At 59.0% G+C, this 14843-nt stretch overlaps 1 protein-coding gene across 2 annotated transcripts in view; it reads right to left on the bottom strand.

The window, feature by feature from the left end:
* Positions 1-28: 28 nt before the first annotated feature.
* UNC5A (unc-5 netrin receptor A) overlaps positions 29-14843 on the bottom strand; it is a 62161-nt gene continuing 47346 nt past the window's right edge. Inside the window, exons 3-16 of one of the 2 annotated variants that reach the window (XM_081287767.1) lie at positions 10444-10587; positions 10094-10197; positions 9758-9938; positions 8985-9152; positions 8230-8394; positions 6749-6937; positions 6338-6640; positions 3510-3597; positions 3094-3262; positions 2662-2895; positions 2380-2529; positions 2139-2303; positions 1342-1520; positions 29-1121 (exon numbers count right to left, since the gene is read on the bottom strand). In XM_081287767.1, coding sequence (XP_081143893.1) covers positions 956-1121; positions 1342-1520; positions 2139-2303; positions 2380-2529; positions 2662-2895; positions 3094-3262; positions 3510-3597; positions 6338-6640; positions 6749-6937; positions 8230-8394; positions 8985-9152; positions 9758-9938; positions 10094-10197; positions 10444-10587 — 2405 coding nt within the window. In that variant the 3' untranslated portion in view covers positions 29-955. The remainder of the gene's footprint in view (positions 1122-1341; positions 1521-2138; positions 2304-2379; positions 2530-2661; positions 2896-3093; positions 3263-3509; positions 3598-6337; positions 6641-6748; positions 6938-8229; positions 8395-8984; positions 9153-9757; positions 9939-10093; positions 10198-10443; positions 10588-14843) is intronic. The other variant, XM_081287768.1, reaches the window with a different exon arrangement.

Raw genomic sequence — 14843 nt, 5'->3', positions numbered from 1 at the left:
CGGGCAAGGCTGTGTACATAAGGCCAAGTGTAAGTGCATGAATGCACTTAAGACAGAGTCAGGACACAAGCTTCACACAACAGGCCCCACATGGGGGCACCGGCCAGCCCTAGGAACGGGCACGCCACAGCACACACACTCGCCGTTGTACAGCCCGGGACTCCCATTGCATATTCACACGCCCCGCCGGGCAGGGCACCTCGAGGCTGGGATCAGGGGAAGGGTCGGGGAGGAGCCGTCAGGTGTCCCTGGGTGGGTGGGAGAAGGGCAGCATGTGAGGCAGATGTGTACCGACACCAGGCGTGAGACGTGAGCGACCTCTGGGTGTACAGCATGAGATGCGTGTGGTGGTGGTGGGGTCTGTGTGACCCGGGAAGGGGTGCATGTGAGATGGGCACACAAGGCATGCATGGGCACATGCCCGTGTGGTGATTGTGTGCCTGAATCCAGGGGCCAGCCCGTCTGGCTGGGGTCCTCAGTCCGGCAGGCATGGAGCCAGGCCCCTCAGGCGTGCCCCTACCCGGCAGGCACAGAAATGTTTGCATAAGGCCCAGCTCAGGCAGGAGCCCCAGGGGCCTCATTCCGAGCCCAGCGTGTACACGTGTGCCCATGTGTATGCGGGCCCCTGGGAGGGGCAGGAGGAGAGGTAGCATCACACGCACACACACACATACACAGATGGGCTGGGCCCAACCTAAGCTCCAGGCACTGTCCACCCTGGGCCCTGGGGCCAGGCATAGTGTGAGCAGGTGGCTGGGCCAGGCTGGCCAGGCAGGCCAGGGAGGGATGGGAGTTGGAACAGGGTCTGAAGGGCCAGCATTAAGGGACAACTTCAGCCGGGAGGGGGCCTGTCCAAGCAGCTCTCCCTGGTGCGGGGGTAGGGCCCCTGTCCGGCTTCTGTCCCTGGCAGGTGCCAAAGCTGGTGAGAGTGTAGGCGTTATGGGCCTGGCTGGTCTCAGCACTCGGCCTCTGACACCGTGAAGAGGCCAGCGTCTGGCTGGCCCAGTCCGGCCACTGCCGCTGCCAGCTGGCTGAGGTTGCCGTTGGGGAAGTGCCGTGCCTCCCACAGGTTGAGGATCATGGCTGTGGGGCTGGGCTTGGAGGCAAAGAAGCTGAGATGGCTGCAGAGAGGAGGAGAGCCCATCAGTGGCCTGACCTCACCCCGGGCTGCCACCTCACACCGCAGCCTACCAAGGACAGGACCACCCCTCAGCCAAATGCCGTAACTGCCCCAGTCACTGGTGGAAGTTGCAAGGGCCTACAGGCCGCCCGCCTGTCCCGCCTGCCCCACCTGGACTGCTGGGGGCCTCCACAACCCCTCCCTGCCCGGGTCCCACCCACCTGTCCAGGTGGAGTTTCTGGGCTAGAGTCCGCCAGTCGGCACCCCGACTGCAGGGCGGGTCCAGGCTGGTAATGATCTTCTGCCGAATGAGGAAGGGAATCTTGAAGGCACTGGGGCCCACCAGGGCTGGGACCCCCCCTTCACTCTCCAGAGCCAGAAGCTCAGCAAACCTCGTGTCCTGGGGATGGGAAGGAGGAGGAGATGGTGTTAGAATGCTTCTCACTGCCACCTCCGCTGGGGCAGCTCCCAGACATCCCAGAACATGGAGGTAGCATGGGCACTGGGGCTTCCCGAGCACCCCTCACTCGGTGCCAAGCCCTATTCTCTGGACTTCAGAGGGACCCCGGGATCAAAGGTGCACAACCTGCCCAAAGTCTCAGCCAGTGAGCAGAGGCACTCTCTGGCCCCCTTCCCCTACCTTGAGTCCTGGGCCAGCCCTGCCACCACCCAGCACTTACTGCTCCTGCTGCCTTCAGTCCTTCCTTCTCAGCTCCTGCTGCTGGAAATGTTCTTCCCCACCCTGCTGCTTGTCAACTCCTGCTTAATCTTCAAGGCCGGTACCAAGCCCTCCCAGGGGGAACCCCTGCAGCACCCCCAGCCCTGCTCCCACACCCTGCTTGACACCACTCTTCAAGTTTCATTTGCCTGTGAACCTCTCACCCCAGGACACTTGGAAGGCGCCAAGTGGTTTTTAGAAGGAGGTGGGCCTGGGGGTAGTGAGGGGGCTGGTGACAGGGCAGGCGCGGGAGGTGTTTCTGAGGTATGGTGGTGGGAGCACATTGTCCCTTCTGCCCACCTTGGTGATGTTGAAGTTGATGTTGAAGCTCTGTCCATCACCCTCGACCTGCCACACCCACACCTTGCAGGCCAGGTCACTGGTGCTGGGGCTAACGCGCTCCAAAGTGAAGGTGCAGTGCAGGTGGTGCTGCGAGCCGTTCCAGATGTGATAAAAGGGGATCTCCTGGGGGAAGGCAGACAGCAGGCGTCAGGTGTGCCCAGTGGCAGCCCCCGAGTGCTGGCAGTGGGCTCCGCCTCACCTGGTAGCTGACAAGGAGCTTGCTCTTCCACAGGGAGCTGGGGACGTCGTGGATGGACAGGCGCAGGTTGTGGTAACTGTCCTTGAAGTGCAGGATGCGAGGCTCCTGGATCAGCTGTCCACCCAGTTGCTTCTCCAACTGCACCACCTCCTGCAGTGTCCAGGCCGTCAGCAGGGCCTGGGGGCTGGGAGAGCCCCTCTCCACTGCCCCTGAAGCAAGGGACTCCATGCTGAGAGCCCTGGGCAGTCAGCCCACAGGGCCGCAGCCGGGGGAGGGCCCTACCTTGAGTGCATCGTGGGTGTCGTGCAGGCAGTAGACTCGGATGTTGTACTCGAGGGAGGTGCAGGCCACGGGGGCAAACAGAAGCAGCTTGAGGCGCTTGGCAGCAGCCACACTAAGGGCCTCTCCCACCAAGGCGAAACGGCCCAGCTGCTCGGTGAAGACGTAGCAGGCGCTGGCCTCCAGCTGGCAGTAGTAGAGGTGGGAGGGTGCCTCCTCGCCCAGGTGCAGCACGTCCTGTGGGTGGGCCCAATGGTCAGTTCTACCCAATCTGGGAGCCCTTAGGCCAGTCTCAGCTCTGAGAAGTAGCCAGAGACTAGGGAGGGCTCTGGAGGTGGCTCAGGGCCAACTGGCTGCTGAGGGCCTCGCCTAAGCCAGCAGGAGGCTATGAGGCCAGCGCCAGGGGTGGGCAGGCTGGGGCTGATCTCTGCTCACCTCCCAGCTGCCCTCACACGACTGCTTCTTGAGGCGCAGGCTCCAGCTGTCGGGGCTGGGCTCCCCACAGTGGTCCATGGAGAGGATGACAGGCCTGGTGAGCAGGACTCCGGGGGGCCCACAGCTAACGATGGGACTCAGCAGGGTCTGACAGCCAGCTAGGGGCAACCTCAAGTGGGGAAATATGGGTGGGGAGGGAAAGGAGTCAGTGGCCTGTTTGGGGACCAGGGGCCAGAGCGCCGGGCCTCGGGCAGGGCAGCAGCACCCAGGGCTGAGGATTACAGAGCCTGGTGGGTTAGGGTGTGGCTCTTCTGCCCTCCCTCAGGCCAGGCACAGGGATGAGTGGGCAGGGGCGTCCCAGAGACAGAAGGCAGCAAGCAGGACCCTCCCCGCCCGCAGCAGGACTCAGCCCACACCTCACGTCCTCTGGCTTGTGCAGAGTGAGGTAGATCTCGTAGATCTTTCCTCGGGGGATGGCGTCCGGAGGGATGAGGAGGCTGATTCCTGTGACAGACAGGAAGAGGCCAGGTTGACCAGCTGCAAGACATGCACACTCTACCAGGAGTGCCTCCATGAGTCTCCTGTTGAGGACTGGCCTGGGGACAGAGGTGCTGCAAGAACTGCCACGCTGTCCCACCACCCACACTAGCATGAAGATGAGTCAGGGAGATTCCAAGAACAGCTGAGGGAACCCGGGTGGGAAAAGCATGCCTATTTAGCCTGGGCATAGAAAACTCTGGAACAGAAGGTGCCAGGGATGTTGACCTTATCTCCCCTGTCATCCAAAGGGACTGGCTGGGACCAGGGCATATCCCTGCCTCTGCGATAAAGTTCAGATTCCTGGCACTTAAGGCCTTTCACCTCTGCTCTCCTTCCAGCAGTTTCTCCAGCCCAGCCTGGGCTGGATACTTGGTGGTTCTGGAACCACTACCCTCCTCCCCTCTCCATCAGCCCTGGCCCCCTCTGGGGACTGGTCCTTCAACAGCCTCCTGAGCCTTGTCAGGTGCCTCACCCAGCACCTTGCAGGAGCACCATCAGAGGGGTGGTTAAGGATGGAGCGGGGCAGGATACCACCAGGACAGGGCCAGGGAGTCACTCTAGGGGGCTGGAGGAATGGCCCTGCCCCAGGATAAGGAGTCCTACATCAAGAGGGGACGCCATGCTCAGGACAGGGGGAAAGGGAAACATTCTAGAACTTTATTCCACAAAATCCAAAAGCAAATGGATATTCTCAAGAGTGGGCAGCTCTGAGGTGGCTGGACAGTCACTTGATGCATAATGACATTTCTGTCAATGAAAGACAGCATTTACAATGTTGTTCCCATAAGCTGATATTGCTTAGTGACATCATTGCTGCCTAGATTTTCATAAGCGCACACTATGATGTTCACACTGGGGAAATCACTTAAAGACACATTTCTCAGAATATGCCCTGTTATTAAGTGACGCATGACTGTATTTCAGAGAAAGCTGAAGCCAGAAGAAGGAAGCCATTGATCCCATATACAGTCATTGCCTCTCTTCACTAGCCTGCACTGTCCCCTAGTACCTAATGTTGCTGGAGTTGGTGACAATCCCAGACATCCGGGTATGAATGCTCCCTGTGACGGAGGCACAAACACTTGCACACACACTCAACAAATGCTAATGCTGAACACTAAAGCCAGGCGCTCAGGAAGGTGAGGGAAAGCAACAGAGGCCCTCTCACGAAAGCCCTCAGCCCAGCCAGGAAAAGGACAAGCAAACTGCAGGAAAGGGTGTAGGGAGCAGTGGCACCTACATACTCTGCCAGGGGTGAAGGGCTGAGGGCCACGGAGGACCCCTGTTTGCTTGCCTCTTTGTTGGAGCCAACAGGTGCCATCTCACCTCCTCACCCTAACACCCCTGAGGGGTTCGTCATCATCCTCTGTCCAGGGGGGGATTCATAAGAGCCGCCAGGCCAAGACTCAAGGGAGAGTAGCAGATGAGTCAGTGGAAGGGTCAGAGGGACCCGTATGAGCAAAGGTCACACGGTGTTTCTGAGGTGCTGATGGTCCATAGCTGCTATGCAATGTGCTGATGTGCATGTGGGAGGGAAGAGGCCACAGCTCTAGCCAGAGGGGGATGGGTTATCTCTTCCTTGTCACATGCGCTTTGCAGGGAGCAGGGAGGAGCCCTAGAAGGGGTTTGTTTGAATGGGGGAGGGACATGATAAATGGGAGCTGCAATGAGATAAGGGGTGTGGTGGCCTGAGCCAGGAGAAGCATCTGGGAAAGCCGAGAAACAGGAGGCAAGAGCTGTTGAGGAGGGAGAATGCACAGGACTTGGTGTATGACTGAGGCTGGCATAGGTCCAAGGGGGTGAATGAGGAAGAGCAGGAGGTCAAGGTGACCCCCAGCCAGTTCCTGGCTTGAGCAGCCAGATTGTGCTGTCCATGAGCTGGGGAAAGCCAAGGAAGAGGATGTCTCTGGGGGAGGGTGGGAGACGGTTCTGTTTTAGGCACAAGGAATCTGAGGTGCTGTGAGACATCCAGATGGAGCTGCCCAGGAAGCAGCTGGGTGTATGGTTCTGGCTGGGGATGGAGGAGTGGGAGTGATCGGCAGAGACACGGTGATTAAAGCCATGGAGTGGGTGAGATTGCTCAGCGGAGAAAGGCTCCAGGAAGGAGGGCTGAGGCACACCTACATTTAGGCAACAGGAGCAGCCAGAGAGGGGTGAGGAAATCCGGGGCACCTAGGGTCATTTAAGCTGAGGGACTAGATGGAGGATGGAGTTGCCAGCCTCACTGGAGGCTGTGGCCGTCTCCCCAAGATGGCCACAGGAGGGTCCATGGATTCTCTAACAAGGAGTCTGCGACCCTGTTGGGGTTTCTGTGACCTGACAGGTAGAAGCCAGGTGCAGCCGGGCTCTCGGGGGCCCTGTGCTCGGCCTGCGCTCTTCTCCTCTTCTCATTTGGGTCCGCCATCGCGTCTCTCCACCTGGGGCGGATGCCTGGCCCACCCCTGGGTCCAAGGGCAGGTGTGTACAGGCTGGCTGGCTGGCTATGCAGAGGAAGGGACAACACTGTGTCCACAGGCAACAGAAGGGACAAGCTCTGGCCTGGCACCACTGACAGCCACGACTGGGTCCTCTCCCGATCTGCCCCTGTCCTTGCAGGCCTGCTCCAGGGGCCTCCGGGAGCTGAGCGGCCCAGGAGGATGTCTGGGATGTCCTGCCCCCCAGGAGGGAACTGGAGGCTCCCTGGGGCACTCTGGGTCCTTCCTACCTGTGTTGGGAATCATCAGCCGGCCCCCGAGGAAGTTGAAGGTCCCGTAGGCCATGTTGCTGGTGCCGCGGGGCAGGGAGCGAAAGTAGTTCTGGGTGGAGAGGCGGGAGACGAAGTCCTCGGCCTCGGAGGTGGGTGAGCTGTGGTGCAGCGTGTGGCGGCCACCACCCAGGGGGCTGAGCAGGTGCCCATTGGTGAGCTGGAACTTGGGGCTGGGCCCGTCCTGCCGGGGACACAGACTCCCCTGGTAGGTGGTGGTGGTGGTGCTGAGGTCTGGCTGGATGGTGAGCAGGTGGGGATTGTCTGTGGGGACAAAGACAGACTCAGGGTGCAGCGCAGGTTGGGGGGCTTTCCTCAGTGGCAACTGGCACAGGGGCTCTGGAAGGAGCGCTGGGGACGGGGTCTCCTCACCTGCTTTGCTGGGCTTGATGCTGACGGGCTGGAAACCTGAGGTGAGGATGGACGAGTCGGCCACATCCGAGTCCAGCCCCTCCTTCTTGCGGCAATACACGAGGATGAGGACAAGCAGCAGCAGGACAAGGCACACGGCGACGGCGATGAGGCCCACATAGAGGGCCACATCCTCAGGGCCGGAAGCAGCTGTAGGAGAGAGTGTGGCCTTGGGAGATGCAGGGGACAGGGGCTGGGAAGGAGAGGTCAGTGGTCCTCACTCCTCCACTCCTGGGCGTTAGCACACTTGTGGCAAGGAGCCTGGTGCCAGCACGTGTGTGTGCCAGCCCTGCACCCACCACGACCTGGCTTGCAACTCACCCCTCACAGGCCTGAGGCTCAGGCCAAGGGGGCTGCTAGGGAAAATGGAGGAGGAAAGGGCAGGTGGCCTGGGGCTTGGCTGCTAGGCTGAGCTTGCTACCTGCTCTTCTGGGGGAGCTGCTCACCAACTAGGCTGGAGGGGAGCTCCTGGGATTCCCAAATCAGGGTTTGAGTATGTCCGCCAACCGTTCATATGTTAGAAATGTGGCTCCCGGTGTGGTGGTGTGAGAGTGGAGGAAGTTCTTGTGGGACCCTGGTAAGTGCTTATGAGAGCATTAAGTTCCTCTATAATCTCTCTCTCTGGATTCTTGCCTTGCCATGTACTCTCTCCCTCTCACATGCACTTCTACTAAGCCATACACCATGAACGATGTAGCTAAAAGGGACCTTGTCAGAGCTAGTGTTGTGTTATTTAGACTTTCAGCCTTCAAAACTGGGAGCTACACAAACCTCTTTTCTTCACCAAGAGCCCATCTTCAGGTAGTTTGTTACAGCAATGGAAAACAGATTAATACTCAATGGATCTGCTTACTATGTGATTCCTATTCAGTCCCTGGGCCCTCTTCCTTGTCTGCCTCCCCCAGTTCTGGAGCTGGGCAGGGGTAGGGAGCATCGACTACCTGGAGGAAACTATATTGATTTTAGAAGGGTTTTGCCATAATGGAAGAAATGTCCATCAGAAAAGAATTGACACAGATAATTAGGTTTTTAATTGAAAGAATGGGGGAGGGTGTGTTCTAGAGAAAAAAATCCAACAGAGATCTTTAATTGTTAGTTATGGCCTTGTAATTAACAGCCCTCACAAGCTTGGCATTCCCTCAGGACTTGTGTGTGTGCTTGGGGGATGGGGTGGATGTGAGGCTGTGGGACAGGAAGGCGTTTGGGTGAGCAGACAGGGCTAAATGAGTCAAATACATGCCTGTCTCCGGGGGCATGGGAGGTGGGAGCATGCGTGGACATGTGTGGGGTGTGTTAGGGATGAGGAGTATCCCCAAGGCCCTGAGCTTTGGAGAGGAACGCAGCCTGCGGCAGAGGAATGACTGCCTTAGCCACACCTCCCCAGGGATGGGCAGGGCCATTCCTGGCAACCAGAGCCGTGTCCAGGGACAGAGAGAACTCACTGTGCACACAGAGGTCGCTGGTACAGTTGCGGGTATCCAGGTCAGCGCCCTGGCACTCCTCACCTCCATTGCGGGGCGCTGGATCGGAGCACTCCCGGCTCCGCCAGTGAGTGCAGTCGAGCCCGCAGGCTGACCACTTGCTCCACGGGCTCCAGCTGCCGTCCACTAGATGAGACAACACGGGCAGAGAGGAGGCAGCGCAGTCAGCCCGGGAAGCCAGCCCTGGGTGGTCTGACGGGGTGGCCCCACTGGGTAGGTGGGCCAGGCAGGGCAGGCTGGCCTGGACCTAGGTGCGATGCCAGAGCCAGGCCCACCGAACTGCACACCCTCTAGTGCCAGCAGGCCTGGATGACACATGCTAATGACAGGGAGGCGCGGATGACGCCAGGGGCCACCTGGCTCTCCCCACCCTTGGGAGGCCGTCCTGGTCCTGGGGCAGTAGGGCTCAGTCACGTGATGGCCCTTCTGGTCCCAGGCACAGGTGGATTCCATAGCCCCAGGCTGAGCCCTCAACCCTGTCCTCAGACTGTCCCTTCAACCCTGTGACTGAGACCCTATGCTGAACCCCAAGCCTGGACGCTGAGCCCTGACTCCAACTGCACACTGGACCCCGATCCCTGCCTCAGCCTGAGCCTGGCCCTGTGTGGCAGGCGGGTGGGATGGAGCCATGGGGGAACAGGCTGGTGGGCACGATGGAGCCAGGGCACGGAGATGGCGTGGTGAGGAGCGATGCGGGAGGCAGTGGCCGCTGGTACCTGGGCACAGGGTGGCGCAGGCTGTTTTCTGGACATTCTGCCCCTCACAGAAGGCGCCTCCGTTGAGAGGCGCCGGGTTGGTGCAGCTCCGGCTCCGTTTCTGCCAGCCGCGCCCACAGCTGGTGCTGCAGACGGACCATTCGGTCCACGTCGACCACCCACCGTTCACTGGCCGGACAGAGAAGGACTGGGGTCAGGGAGCGGGGGCTTCCTCAGACATACTGGCCCAGGGGACAGGGCGTGAGGGCAGAGGAACCATGAGCTGGAAGTGGGTGGGCTGTGGCTGTGCAGGAAGAGGAGGCCTGGAGGGGAGGCCAAGCTGTGCCCGCTGCTCTAGGGCCTGGCAGCACTGCTGCAGGAAACACTCTTCTCCCACCAGGTGCTCCCGCGCTCCGTCAGCCCAGGCCCCAGCCTCTCACTGCAGCTCCTGCTCCCTCTGCCTGCTCCTGGGCTGCCCGGGGCCATTTGGTTTTACTTTCCATCTAGGGACTTAGGAGCACAGGAGGTGATCCGGTGTCTTCCCTAGATCCCCTCCTGTCCCTTATCTCCTTTTGCATACTGTCCCCTGCACCAGATGACCACCGACCTGTCCCAGCTTTCTGCCCAGACACCTGTCTTCCCCAACAACCACGGGAACCTTGTCCTTTCCAGTCAGGCCACGTCTGGTCCACCTGGTCCTAGCTCCATGACCTCTCTCCACCCTGCCAGCCACATGTCTGTCCCCCAGAGTCACCTCAGTAATTCCCCATGTGACTGGGGAGCCTGGGACCCACCGTAGACAATGACAGCAGCCGAGGCGCTGCGGCGTCGGGCCACAATGTTCTTGGCCACACAGGTGTAGTTGGCCGTGTCAGCCAGACGGGCCTGCCGCACGACCAGGCTGTGCTCCCGCGTGATGTACACGTTGGGATCCAGGGATGGGTCCACCAGGTCCTCGTTCCGGAGCCACTCCACCTGGGGGAAGCGACCCACTGCATGGCTAGCCCTGCTGGCAGTGCCCAGAGAGAGATCGGCCCTGCAAGAGGGCAATCTGGGTGGGGAGCAAGGCAGGGGAACCAGGGAGCTGGGAGCCCGCCACCTGTGGAGTAGGCCTTGGGGCCCCCTCTCACCTCAGCCGGGGGGATGCCCTCTGGTGGGCGGCAGTGCAGCACAATGCCCTGCTCCAGGGACACTTCCTTGGCCAATGGTTCCTGCTCAAAGTTCTTGCGCAAATCTGAAAGAACAAGACAGTCCTCCTGCCTACGTGCCTGGCCAGCTCTGCTCTTTGGTCCTTCAGAGGCCAGGACACATGGCAGAAGGAAATGCCAAGAGTCTGGGGGGACATGGAGAGGGCTGTCCCCAGGCACTTCCTCCATCCATCAAGTCAGGACTGTGGGGTTTTCAGACTCCCCTCCTTCAGGAAACCCGTCACCCCCCCGCCTCCTGATGACACCCGCCACGGGCTGGGCCCAGGACTCACAGGCGATGCGGATGTAGGCCTTCTGACTCTTGGTGGTGCCCGAGGAGCTCCACGCCACACACTGGCACCAGTATTCCTCCAGCCCGAACACCTTCTCTACCTGCTGCCGGGACACGTTGATGCGGACCTCCATGGCAGGCAGCCCTAGGGACACAGGGCCATACTCAGCCTCCTCATCTCATCCATGGCAGAAGAGTGGGCTCTGGGGGTAACCCTCAACCCAGAGGGAACCAGGTGGCCCAAAGGAGTGTTGAGTTATATCTTCTGAAGGTCAGGAGTGGAGTTTCTAGAACTTTCGTTCATTTTACTTTGTTTCTCTGGAGTCACTAACAGAAATGTCCCTGAAGGGGCTTCGGGTGGAGCTTGGGCAACAAGTTCTGGCTTCCAACAATCCCAGGCAGAAAGGGTGGGGAGACAGGTTGAGCTTAGGGGCCTTGGGGGGTGGAAGAGGGAGAGGAAGGCGCTGCCCCCTCCCTGGAGGGCAGCAGGTAGATTCAGAAGGTGATGCTGTGGTAAGAGCTGTTACCAATGTAATTGCAGCTGTATGGTCACAGGCCCTTGGGACTTAGTGACGGTCTCCCGTGTATGTGTGTGTGTGGGGGGGGGCTCGTTTTCTCCTCAATTCACTCCCTTCCATGGAGTCGTTACCACGCTATGGATAAGGAAGTGAGGTGCAGAGTAGTGAACAAGCACCCAGGGCTGTGTGAACCCAAAGTTCAGGACTCTGCTATCACCCTGGGATTGGCTGGGGTGTCCATCCCTTAGGGAAAAATGTTGGAGGAGGGTGAGGGGCCATCAGTGGAAGCTGGCCAATGATTAGGGGTCAGAGACCTGCTCTGCCTGGCTTGACTGCGCCGGGGAAAGGGGGACCCCTCTCCGGGGTGCACTCAGCTCTGCCTTCTGCCACACCTGGACCCCGATGGTGGGCAGTGCTGGGAGGGCCCTGTCCACATGGAAGAGGGGACGCCAGTCCTCCTCCCTTACCCTGGTCTTCAGCCAAAACCAATGTCCCCAGAGTGAGAAAAGACTGTTTGTTTCCAATTTCTCCTCCTCCTGACCCCAATTTCCCTCGGGTCATTGGCTTATCAGAAAGAGGGAGAGAGGCCAGGCTGCTGCTGTGTTTCCATTGTTAACAGAGAAATTCAATTAGGGCGGCATGGCAGGAGGAGCAGTGCGCCCAGCTGAGCCGAGTGGCGTGGAGGCTGTTTTCCTTCTTAATTTCTCCGACATGTCTTTCTCTGACCCCTTCCCAGGCCCCTCCTTGTGGACTCTCTTCCGCTCTCTCACTGGGTCCCCAGATTTTCCTCACTTGTCCCTGTTGCTCTTGCCAGGAGGTGTGTCGGGGGGTCACTTGTGACTGGGATTACTATTGCAGGGCTCCTTCCTCTGTTCTGGGCACTTTCTCCTACTCTGCTGCCCACGGGTCCCTCACAGGGTCCACGTGTAGGAGGGGGCCCCTAGGCACCAGCTACCTGCAAAGCACACAGAGATCTAGGGCGTCTGAGAGGGGACTGTGGGTGGTCCCTTTCCCTGTCTTCTTCCTTTCTGCCTCTGGAGTTAGCTGTGGAGACCTCCAGAACCTTCTGAACCAGGCACTTGACCCGGGTGGACGGCTCTGTTGATGGCCCTTTCTGACCCCCGTGGTGCAGGGGGAGCCCCATGCCCCCTCAGCAGCCTCACACACCCAGGCGACCCAGCTTGAGGACAGCTGCACTAAATTTAAGCGTTCCCTTTCTCCTTTTGTTCTCTCCCACTTCTGTCCCATCACCTCCTCTTCTCCTTTCTGTTGCCATGAATGAGGGCCAAGTTTATCCACGGTGTCCCAGCCCCAGAGGGCACCTCTGCAAGGGATGCCCCAGAGCCCCACAAGCTCTGAGAGGTAGGGAGCCCAGCCCTGCCCCGCCTGGTCCTTGATGGGAGGGACGGTGCCCTCCTCTCCTGCAGGTTGTCGTGCGGCCTGGTTCTTGGGAGCAGTTTCTGGGTATGGCTGTCTGCCTCTGTCTGGTAAATGTGAGCTGGTGCCAACCTTGGGGAGGGACAGGGAAGAAGCGGGAGGGAGGGATGTGAGTGCTGAGGGCACACACGGGGGCTCTGGTGGGGGCGTGCTGAGTTTTGTGGGAGGCAGAGGGTTGGCTGGGGCCCTGAGGTCAAGCTGGGCATAGATTCTCACCTTCTCAATCTGCTTCGAGTAACCAGTTTGTTTAACGCACAATAAACCATACTCCCAGATCTCACTCCAATGCTTGATTTCTCAAATTTCAGGCTCTTATAGGGGTAGCAGGTTTGGGTTCTAGCATTTTCTGGCTTTGGTCCGTTCCTCCAGGCTTCTTGATGGGGAATGAAAGCAAAAGATGGGCACTGTCTCCTGAGGGCATCCTCCAACCACCCCAACCCCATACATGAGTAGGAGGGGCTGCAGATCTGAGGCAGAGCCCTGATCCCCGCCCTTCCTGTCTGACCATAGACCAGTTCTGGTTCAGGGTCTTTGGTCTGTGCATTGCACAGTGTCACTGCCATGATATGTTTGTGGATCCGTAAGGAAAGCTTTTCTCCTTGCCTCAAAGCACTCAGTGGCTTTGGGTTGAGAAATCAATGAGATCAATGAACATTCAGATGAGCTGGCCCTGGGAGGCCTGAGGTTGGATGTTCAGAGCAGGAGAGGGCCTTGGAGGTTAGAATGGGATGTGTCTCCATGTGCTTTGTTCTCGGCTGGACTTGAATGGAGCAAGGCCCTGGAGCCTGTTGGGAGTACAGGTTGCAGGCTGTCCGTGTGGCGCTGGCGTGGGTCCAAGACGGTTCCTTCAGGCCAGGGCCTGAGTCCCAACCAAACTATGCACTTGAGACCGTGTGGTGGCAGGGGTGTTTTTAATGATGGGGGCAGACTGGAGCCTTCCAGGAGGCTCTGGGAAAGGTCTTCAAAGAGGCAGTAAAGCAGTTCTTTGGCTGTAGCTTCCTCCTCCCCTGTCCTTTCTCTGGGGGACCTGCCATAGCAGTCAGAGAACTCAGGTCACAAAGTGGAACTGGGCCCTGGGGTGGGGTGAGGCCCATTTTCTGTAGGCCAGAAAATCCTGGTTGGAATCATGAGGCTCCCACTGGGTTTATGAGACTTCAGGGCTTCTTTCCAGCAAGGGGCTTTCCTCATCCCCATTTTACAGATTAAGTCCAGAGAGGGGAGAGAAGTTGCCTGAGGTTTTGCAACTGACCCTTTCACCAGGACCACGGGGGCCCTACAGCTGTCCTCAGAGGCAGGAAGACCTCTGGGCACCTCTGCTGGGACAGGAGGAGGCCCTAGTGCTGCTGGTGCCCAGAATTTTCTTGGGCTATATTGGTCACTGATACCCTCCTTCCTGAGGGTGGGAGGCAGAGCAGGTCCATGTTGGATGTCTGAGGTCTGCAGGAGAGAAGCTGCCAGGACAGTGCAAGGCACAAGGGCCTGGCTGGGAATCACTGACCCAGGGAGGTGGCAGGCAGAGTACAGGGACAGCCTTGTCCTCTGAGGCTCCGCTTGGTGGAGGGGAGCTGACCCTTGGTGGGAAGGAGACCAGCTCCTGTGCAGCCTGGCGGAGGAGGATGCAGTGTGACTTCTGTAGGCCAGAAAATCCTGGTTGGAACCCTTTGGGTACCCTGAGAAGGTCACAGCTGAGGTCTTTTTCTTTTCTTTTTTTTTTTTTTTTTTTTTTTTTTTTTGCTGGTGCTGGGTATTGAACCCAGGGCCTTGTGCATGCGAGGCAGGCACTCTACCAACTGAGCTATGTCCCTAGCCCTAAGGTCTTAATTTCATCTATAAAACACCAGGCCGCTGCTGGGGACTAGATCATGCACTGCCTAGATGCAGAGCTCTTCAACTCCATTCAAATGATTGCAAGGGCTCCCAAACAGTTCTCCAGGCCACAGCATGGCTACCCTGCAGTCCCCATCTGCCCTGTGATCCTTCCACAGTGCCTTCCCACAGGCCTCTCTGAGCCTCTGTCTGTCCCACAGGCTCACTTTCCTAGCCCAAACCCCGGCCACCCTGGAGGCCTCTGCACCTCCTGTCCCCTTGGCCTGCAAAGTGCTCTTTCCAAGTGGTTTTAAGACCTGAGTTCAAATGTTACCCACTCTTTGGGAATCTTTCCTGGGCCACATAACCTTCCCCTGCCCCCCAGACACAAGGTGCCTGCGTGCCTTCCACATCAGTGTGAGTCCTGGGTGCTGCCTGCCTGTCCCCAGTGGCAGCATGTCTCTGGCCTCATCTTGGCCACCTGTGGGTCTGTCCCCCACAGTATGTGCGCTGTGTGTCTCAGGTGGGAAGACAAGTCAACCTGAGGGCTCTTCATGTATGCAGTGCTCTCCAAAGGGCTGAGGAGACCAGGGCATTGTTGGAACCTCCTCTGGGTCTGCCTGCTGGTCCTGCTCTTGGG

Source organism: Spermophilus citellus (genome assembly GCF_964194105.1).
Source record: "Spermophilus citellus genome assembly, chromosome: 1".
In the NCBI taxonomy this organism is placed as follows: domain Eukaryota; kingdom Metazoa; phylum Chordata; class Mammalia; order Rodentia; family Sciuridae; genus Spermophilus; species Spermophilus citellus.
The sequence above is the reverse complement of the archived record's forward strand: the minus strand, read 5'-3'. Positions and strand labels throughout refer to the sequence as shown.